Source organism: Indicator indicator, chromosome 6 (assembly GCF_027791375.1).
Source record: "Indicator indicator isolate 239-I01 chromosome 6, UM_Iind_1.1, whole genome shotgun sequence".
NCBI classification, from domain to species: Eukaryota; Metazoa; Chordata; class Aves; order Piciformes; family Indicatoridae; genus Indicator; species Indicator indicator.
The window spans coordinates 15,961,148-15,970,990 of record NC_072015.1 but is presented as its reverse complement, the minus strand read 5'-3'; the positions used below and the strand labels follow the sequence as shown (position 1 = coordinate 15,970,990).

Below are 9,843 nucleotides of genomic sequence, written 5' to 3'. Positions count from 1 at the left end.
TTATGTCAAGAAGAGGGAAGGATGGGTTTTAATTCCCTGCACTAATCTGTGTCTCTGATTTGCTTCACTCATTACAAGGACAGAAGATCCTGTCAACACAGAAATAATGCTAAGTATTTACAGTTTAATGGAACCCAGGGACCAATTAACTACATAGAAAACCACCAAGCAGTGTATTTCTTATTGTAACAGGAGGGAAATCTCACACTGCTGTTGCTCCCCCACTCCTTACAATAAAGTGCCAGCACTTTGTCAATGATTTCTCAGCAGTAATGTTTATTAGCTGGTACATTTACCAGTCCTCACTTATCAATCATTTCCCATGTTCTAGGTTCAGTCACAAAACTCTTCTCTACTTGTATGCCCCAACCCCACCTCAGTCCCACAACCCCTGCCCCACTCCACCAAAAAAAAAATAAAAAGAGGGGAAAAAAAAGGAAGGAAAAAGCAACTGTCATTAGTAGGACTTCAGACCAGTGATGCTAGAACCTGCCCTCAACCCCAAGTTCTCTGACTGCTGATTCTTCAATAGCTTGATGGATGCGGTGCACTTCTTCCTGCGTTAATGTCCTCTCTGTGTGGCGGTAAACAATCCGGTAGCAGTGGCTGACTTTCTTTGTCCTACAAAACACAAACCAAACGAGGACTCAGAAATACACGTGGCTACAAATGCAAATATATGAGGCCAAACACTTACCTGCTGGATCATTTTTTATTTGCTGTCTAATTTTGTTCCTGTTGCTGGAAAATCACCTCAGTGCTAAAATACACAGTCCAGAACGGTGGGACTGAGCTGAATTTTAATTTTGGCAGAGGACTGTAAGACCACCTTATACTTCAGCTCTCATTGCTCTACAGTAGCTTCTTATCACAGCACACAAGCCCAGGAGAAGGTCTGTACTAACACCACAAAACTGCTGCTGACATCACAGCTCTCCCATTTCAGTGCCAATGGTGCTAGTACAAGGGAGCACTGCACACACCAACCTCCTTCAGACCAATGGGGCTGGAGGTGATGGGCACAAAGAAAATGCCACATAACCTCTGAGCAATGGAAAGCAATGTTGGTAGCTAATGTGGGGTCTCTCTCAAGCCTCACTATCCACGCTCCAGCCTCTGGGAAGGAGACCAAACACAGCAACAGACTGGTAGAGGTTGGAATTGACCTCTAGGGATCATCTAGTCCAACCTTCCTGCTAAAGCAGGGACACCCGCAGCAGGCTGCCCAGGATCATAATGTCCAGTTTCATTTTAATATCTCCAGAGAAGGAGACTCCACAACCTCTCTGAGCAGCCTGGTTGAGGGCTCTGGCACTCTCACAGCAAAGAAGTTTCTTCTCATGTTCAGATGGAACTTCCTAGCTTCATCCAAGAGCGATGAAAACCTCCAGTTTGTGCCAATTGTCCCTCATTCTGTCACTGGAAACCACTGAAAAGCATCTGGCCCCATCCTCTTGGCCCTCACTCTTTAGTTAGGAATAAGCATTGAGAAGATCCCCCTCAGTCTGCTCTTCTCCAGGCTAAACAGCCCCAGGTCTCTCAGCCTTTCCTCCTCAAGGAGATGCTTCAGTCCCTTAATCATCCTTTTAGCACTTGGCTGGACTCTCTCCACTAGTTCCCTGTCTCTCTTGAACTGGAGAGCCCAGCAGTTGACATAGGTCTTCAGATGTGGCCTCACTAGGGCAGAGAAGAGGAGGAGGAGAACCTTCCTCAACCTGCTGGTCATATTCTTCTCAATGCATTCCAGGAGACCATTGGTCTTCTTGGTCACACAGGCACATAAACATTTATTTTTCAATTCAGGTGCTAGTTTGCCCTTGTGGGATATTAGAAACAAGGGCAACATGCATCTGAAGACTCCATTTGTGGGCAGACAGATGCAAGATGAGAGTGGCCATCATGGGGCACCAAAGGGCAGTGCCCAGGCACTGACACGATGCGGCCTAGGTGTAGGAGTTGTCTGGCAAACTTCGAAAGAAATGAGGTGAGACATGGCAGCAGGGACACATAGTAGAATTAAAGAAATACCACTTGCTGTGGAAAAGAAAAGGCAAAACAGAGCAGGAAAATGGAATTATGGGAGAAGAAATGTATTTAAGAGTTGCTGAGCTGAACAATGTTAATGCAAACTCAAGCAAACCAGCAAGTTGAATAAAAGAGCAAAAAACTTGCTCTCCATCAAAACCAGACTGCAGCACATCACTTGAGCAAGGGCATCGCTAGAGATGCAGTGTTCATGTTCCTGAATTTAAATAGCAATTATGGTGTCCTTTTTATTTTTAGTTTCAAATGGAGCCCACACAACTTCTCCTTTCAAAGGTGAATACTCACTTCAGCGCAAGACAGAAAATCTGAAGGGAAAAATAACAGGAAACCAGAGATCAAATACTAGACAGAAGGATCTCCCAGATGGGCAGAACTCTGCATTTAATGGCCCGCAAAGGCATTCAGCAGGCGTCAGGTCATTTCTCTCCTGAAGCTTGTTTCATGCTAGGAACCATGTTTATTACAACTATTTGATTAAAACTACAGTTATATGTGCTCATACACAAAACCAACTCTCAAGATACTCATTTCAACCTCAAGTCTTATTACTATAGTAGTTTTTATCTCAGAATAGCTATTTGATACCAACTTTGTCCCAATTGACATGGCGGGAGGTTTGCTCTGCTCCCACTGTCAATTTACAGCACAAGGTTATTTTGAATTAAAGCATTCCTTCTCTTTTGTGTGCTCTGAAGGTAAAGCAAGTTAAATCTGACAAGCACAGGAAAGGTTAAACTGCATTTCATGAAGTGTTAGGCTGACTGGAGTTAACTCCTAAAAAACAGCTTAAAGGTTTCCCTCAGTGCAGGTTAAATGCTGTAGAATAGTCATGCTGGGGAAAAGGAGGGGAGGTGTACTTGCAGAGAAGGTGTTGCTCTGCTCTGCTCCAACTCTGCAAAGCAATCACAACAATAGATCTGAGAGAAGCAAGTAAACAGAATAGCAAGGGTCTGGCCAGATGCTACAGAAATTTGACTAAGAGAGAGGAATCATAAATTGGGGTTCAACAGAAACAGCTTTCCAAACCAGGCTGGCAAACACCATTATAACTGGTACAATTTGAGCTTTTACTGGTGGTACAGCATCCCACTGAATCAAAAACGTTCACAAATGGCCCCTCAGAAGATGCAGAGTCACAGGCTTGATCCTGAAGTCTTGTATATAGTGGGAACACATCCTATGGCGGAAAACTCTATCACTTTTTTATGTGATGCCAACGCAGGTTGAAGTATTTAAGCTGTGGTAAGGGGTGGCTACAGCACTGTTGTTTCACTGCTCATAGTTAGCTGAAGGTAATGGTTTCATGCCCCTCCCTCCCTCCATCCCAGTAAGCAGTTCATTCATGAGGTGCATTAAATAGGTCAGGCTAGGATGCAATAGCTTCTTGTGGGTGTTGCGGAAAACCAACATCTTTAGGATGTATTTAAATTAGGAAAGAGCTGAAGTCTTCCAGAGCAGCTCTGGACTTAGAGTTCTGTTAGCTGCAGCATTGCTGCAGGAGAAATAAAGCAGGGATTGCATTAAATGCAATTAATTTTAATTACAGCCACGAATGTTACTACTGACATGGCTGGCTACACTTAATTCATGTGGTTTAGTACATCACATTTCTCTCCCATGTTCAGATGGGTTTATTTGCATCTTTGTTATTAATCAGAAAGAAGGAATATAATTGCTTAATGTGATTTCAAGGAAAGACACACTGCAAGTTTTAAACCCTTAGGCATTGCTTTCATTAGCCAGCTTTGCATAGGAAATAGGGGAAGAATCCTTCTTGGGTCTTTCATCCCCTAATACTTAACACTCCCCGACCCCAAATCAAATATTAAGAAAATGTTAGCTGCCATTAGCTGCAACTGGAAACAACTATTGCCAGAAATAAAATATGCTTGCTGGCTCCCATTTTTGCTTTTCTTTTGTTCTGCAGAGTCACAGAGATTTTGCCTACCTTAAAGATGGCTCTGTGAGTGCAGACTGAACTCTGCTGCAGTCTGACCATGTAGAAGCAGCAGCTCTCTTGCAAGCAACAGAAAACTTGAAGCCAAACCCCAGATCAGCAACTTCATTGGGTCAAAAAACAAAATGAGAAGCTTAACGGTGAGCACACAGGGCTTTATTTCCCTAACCTGCACTGCCAGACAGGTCCATGCAGCTCACAGTCACGTGGGCTCCTCTCCCATTGGGCTTCAGCTGATCTTAGTGGCGCAACCCTGCTCTGCACCAGCCTGCAGCTCTCAGGTAAGGAAATGCAGTGAGCACAGCAAAGCAAAGGGAAAGGGCAGCCAGGGATATATCCTGACACTGCAGGATGAAACAAGAATAAGGTCTGCAGAACAAACACTAGAGTGAAATAATGCCTAATGCTCTGGCACACGTTTTGTGGAGGAATCACAGAATGGTGGCAGTTGGAAGGGACCTCTGGAGATCATCTAGTCCAACCCCCCTGATAAAGCAGGATCACCCACAGCAGCTTGCCCAGGATCACAGTATCCAGATGGGTTTCGGATCTCTCCAGAGAAGACTTCACAACCTCTCAGGGCAGCTCGCTCCAGGGCTCTAGCACCCTCATGGCAAAGAAGTTTCTCATGTTCAAATGGAACTTCCTGTGTTCCAGTTTGTGCCCAGTCTACCTTGTTGTGTCACGGGGCATCACTGAAAAGAATGTGGCCCTATCCTCTTGACACTCCTCCACGTGCTGGGGAGCTGCTTGCTGCCAGGTTTGACTGATTGTTTATGTTTCAGTGTTTCATCCTGATGTCTGAGTACAGCAAGAAATTAAGGGCACCTAGTCTGTCACTGATGTAATAAAACAAACATGGAAGCAACTTGACACTGGGACCAGGGCTAGAATGAAAGGATGTGTCAGCCAATAGCCATAGAATCATAGAAGCATAGAATGTCAGCTTGGAAGGGACATGAAGGATCATCTGGTCCAACCTTTCTAGGGAATAGTATAGTTTAAATGAGATGGTGCAGCACCACATCATGCTCAGTCTTCAAACTGTCCAGTGTAGGAGAATCTACTACTTCCCTTGGGAGATTATTCACTGCCTAACTGTTCTCGTGGTGAAAAATTTTCGTCAGGAGTCCAATCGAAATGACCCCAGGAGTAAGTTGTACCCATTACCTCTTGTCTTTTCCATGTGACTCCTTGTAAAAACAGAGTCTCCATCTTCTCAGCAGCAACCCTTTATGTACTGGTACATGGTGATAAGGTCTCCCCTAAGCCTCCCCTGACCTAGTTCTCTCAGCTTTCCTTCTTATGGCAGGGCTTCCAGCCCTCCGATCATTCCCATGGCTCTTCTCTGGACACTTTCCTGCCTGTCCACACCTTTTTTGCACAGCAGGAACCAAAACTGAACACAGTACTCCAGGTGTGGTCTGACAAGTGCTGAGTGGGATATGACTTCTTCATCTCTGGTGATGCCCTTGTTGAGAGGGCAACCAACAGAGCCAAGCACCAAACCGCTTTATTTAAGAGGCAACAGACACAGCTGCCACGATGATCTGATCTGTAGGGAATATGCATCATGACCATGCAAGCATGGATAATGCCAAAGGGAGTGGGCAACAGGGGTGGCAGGCAGGACAACAGCTCTCTGGGGTGGCAGCAGCCTTCTCGGGCAGCAACAGCTCTCCAGGGTGACGGCAGCTTTCAGGGCTCATGATGGCAGCTCTCATGGATTGTGATGGCAGCTAGCAATCTCTCTGGTTCTAGCAGGTTCTAAAACCAGCTCAGCTCTAGCTGATTCTCATTCTCTAGCAGTGTTCTTATAGTTGATTTCCAGCAGCCTGTGGCAGATGGCAGAAGCCCTAGCCCAGCAGATCACTTAGCAGTCCTTTCCCTGCAGCAGATTCTAGCAGCCTCCAGCACAGCTTTTCTAGCAGCCGATTCCTTAGCGTATTCTCTCTTAGCTGACTTTTTTCCCTAGCTGCAATTCTGAGCCTCTAGCTGCCAATTCCCCTTCTCCTCCATACTGTGATGCCTTTTATAGCTTCACACTGGTGCTAAAAATAGCCACATCCCCTTCCACTCAGTGGTGGAACACATGCCCAGTGCCTGTCTTTACAAAACAGCCTGTAGCCATTCATCATGATCCTCCAGTTGTGTGAGTTGTCCCACCAAATTTTGCTTATTCTTAACTTTCTGACTGGATGCATAACTCCAGTTCCTCGTTTGTTTCCCAGACCTTGTGCACTAGGGAGACAGCTGAGGCACGTTTTACTCTGGTTTGCCTGGTTAATTCCCTGATTGGTTGTAGTGGTGACAGTGGTTTGAGCATTGCCATTTTGGATCCCTTCCCCCAAGTCCTTGAGTTTATAGCCTGACTTACCAAGCTGGCCTGCCTGCTGCCAAAGATTCTCCTGCCTCTTTCAGACAGGTGGATTCCATCCATTCCTAGCAGGTTGTAATCCTCAAAATCCTCCATCTAAGAAGGGGATTGATAGAGCAGCCTGGGTGGGCATCTGGCCCCTAGCCAGGGTCAAACCACCACAACGATTCCATCACTGGTCATTAGCCACAACAGTATCGCTCAAAAGTTTCCAACCTCTGGCAACTGAAATGCCCTTTGGAAGCATGGAATAATGACAGCCTACCTCAATAATCTGAACAAATCCAACATGAGAGGTGAATTTGGACTCTTTCAAATGCTATCTAAAATATTTATAGTGAAAATGTGAAGTGTGATACCTTTTCAGTTCTTCTGAGTGCAAGATCAAAGAAAAGAAGTATAAATATTTAGCAGTTCTCCCCCCCCCCAAACTAGATGTTAATACTAAAGGCTACAAAAAAGTACTACTAAAATTAACACTGCTGTCAAATTGGAACATATTTCATAACTGATTAAAAAGATAATTTATATGAGTATTTAAAGCAATTCATATCCTTAAGAAACGAAGAGTGACGGGGGTGACATCTGGTTCGGATATCTGCCCCGAGTACTATCAGAAACCAGGGTCTACAAAGCTAGGCAGAAGGCAAGTACAGGGGAAGGACTAAATGCTCTATCAAGTACTTGTCTAGATTTCCTCACTGAGTTTAGTGGGTTTGTCCTCACTATGGCCAGGAGCTAGATATTTAAGTTTCCTTTATACTTGCTGAGAGTTGAGGTAAAGAGGAACATGGCTCTGGACCCAAATCAAGACACTAAATGATTTTTCCAAGGTCACACAGCAAATGGATGAGAAAGGGCAAACCTCGTAAATGCAGACTCTTTAAAGAGTTATAAGCATAGAATCACAGAATGGTTTGCGTTGGAAGGGACCTTTAAAGGTCTTCTAGTCCAACTCTGCACTGAGCAGGGACATCTTCAGATTGCTGCAGCAGGTTGCTCAGAGCCCCAGAACCTGACCTGGAATATTTCTACAGATGTGGCATCTATGCCCTCTCTGGGCAACCTGCACCAGTGCCTCACCTGGCTCAGTGTAAAAGTTTTCTTCCATATCTCTAGTCTGAATGTCCTGCTTTTAGTTTAAAACCATCACCTCTTGTACTGTCACAACAGACTCTAATAAAAAGTCTGCCCCATCTTAACAGCCCAGTTAAGTACAATACAAGGGACAGAGGAGGGAGAAGTGCAGAGCCAACATCAAGATAACCAAATGTGCCGGCTGTTAAGTGCCAAACCCAACCCAAATCAGGAGAAAACAGGACAGGGAGAAGAAGAGAGCAGGAAGAGACCAGAAAACAGGAGAGATTTAAAAACTGAAGATAGGAGTTAAAGAAATCACTTGCTTTATTTTGGTGTAAAAGCAACATATGTTTTGGTGTAAAAGCAAAACACTAGAAGTTCCATCCCTCCTGGGCAGACTAGAAGGCAACTTAAATCCATTTGTACCTATGTGTGGGCAAATACAGTCAGGCTGCTTACAGCCTCTGTTAAACCTAGTGAAAATTCTTGCACAATTAAGTGTTGCCTACTACCACCTTCCAGCCCATGCATTCCTTCTCCTCTCAGAATTGTCAGGTTTTACCAGCTTTAATCTGGCTAACTGGGTTTATTTGGGAGCTGCAGAAATTCCCCCCTTTTCTCTCCCCAAGGGCAGAGTTGTTCCACATAGATGATCACCAGAAACCTGTTCTTGTTGCTCTGCTGACAGCTGCTGCATTGGGAAGGCAACTCAGAAAAAGCCCTCACATTAAGGATAACAACTGTCCAACAGATTAAAATACTGCTAACACACAGAAAAACTGGTGCATGTTTCTCTTGCTGGGTCCCATTTGCACAGGTAATTCATGTGGACCATGATGACAGACAAAGAGCCCATCTCTTGTAGGTGAGGCTTGTCTGGAAAATGGCACAGCGCCATTGAAAATCGCCATACAATGACAACCACACAAGTTAGGTGCAATGGTCAGAAATTCTACAGCATTTTACTTTGGCAAACTGTGACTGTCATACTTGGCATGTGGCCCCATACTACGGCTACGCCTCAAGGAAAACAAATGAAAACTACAAATAGGATAGGATGTATGCATAGCAAACACTCTCTTCACTGGTGCCCAGGGATAGGACAAGGGGCAGCAGGCACAAACTGGAACACAAACTGGTTCCGTCTGAGGATGAGGGCAAAAATTCTTTGCTGTGAGGGTGCTGGAGCCCTGGAGCAGGCTGCACAGAGAGGTTGTGGAGTCTCCTTCTCTGGAGAGATTCCAAACCCACCTGGACATTGCAATCGTGGGCAACCTGCTCTGACTGACTCTGCTTTAGCAGAGAGCTTGGATATCTCCAGAGGTCCCTTCCAATGCCTATCAGTGATTTTGTGTGATTCTGTAATATATACTGTTGTAAGACCATATGAGCACCATGCAATAAAACTCCCTATGGGCATGAAGACCAAAAGCTCAGGGAACAAAATGAGGCATATCATTCTGTAAGTCCAATGAAATTGTTGGTCTTCCACTCAAGAAAGGAAAAAAACCCATTGAGGCATGACTCTATGAAGATTAAAGTACCATTTATGTGAAGGCTTTACTAAAAATGTCTATCCAATACTCTCACTAGCATGAATTCATACCAGCAAAGCAGGGATACAGTTTCAGCCCAGAATGGGGAATACACAGGGAACACTAGAGTAAGCCAAATGTTCTCAGATGGTCCAAGAGATGAACTTTGCTCTAGGGTTCTTAAGGAATAAGCAGAAGAAATCTCAGAGCTCTTGTCAGTTGTCTGTTAAGAGTTCATGGAGGACAAGTAAGGTACCAAATGTTTGGAAAAGGTCAAACAGGGTCTGTTTCTGAAAATGGAAAGAAAAAAGATAGGGAGCCACAGAAGCTATAGAGAATTTGCTTGTACTTTAGATTCCCAGAAAGACTCTCGTACTGATAACCAAACCATCTGTAAGCATACAATAAAAATAAAAAAAGATGAAAAATAGAAAACATGGACATATTGATTAAATCTAGTCCAATGTTATTTCCCTTTATAAAGGGGATATCTTCCTAGCTGTTTCACCTTGGAGGGAGCTGCATAAAGGTAGATGATCAGGTGATCATTATGATTACCAATAAAAGGTGTTATTCTAAGAGGGTGGAATAGCTGTCAATAATTTGCTGTTTCTGGAAGCCGTTAACCTAAAAGGAGGTCAGACTGAAGTGGAGGTCACAGGATCACAGAATGTTAGGGGTTGGAAGGGATCTCTGGAGATGTTTGAGTCCAACCCCCCTGCCAGAGCAGGACCATAGAATCTAGTGCAGGTCACACAGGAACGCATCCAGATGGGTCTTGAGAGTTTCCAGAGAAGGAGACTCCACAACCTCCCCTGGGAGCCTGTTCCAGTGCTTTGTGAGCCTTA

General features: G+C 44.5%; 1 protein-coding gene across 1 annotated transcript in view; it reads right to left on the bottom strand.

Annotated features, from left to right (window-relative positions):
* Positions 1 to 482: 482 nt before the first annotated feature.
* The window catches only part of FARS2 (phenylalanyl-tRNA synthetase 2, mitochondrial), a 210,816-nt gene continuing 201,455 nt past the window's right edge, over positions 483 to 9,843 (bottom strand). The window contains exon 7 of the mRNA XM_054381749.1: positions 483 to 621. Coding sequence (XP_054237724.1) covers positions 483 to 621 — 139 coding nt within the window. The remainder of the gene's footprint in view (positions 622 to 9,843) is intronic.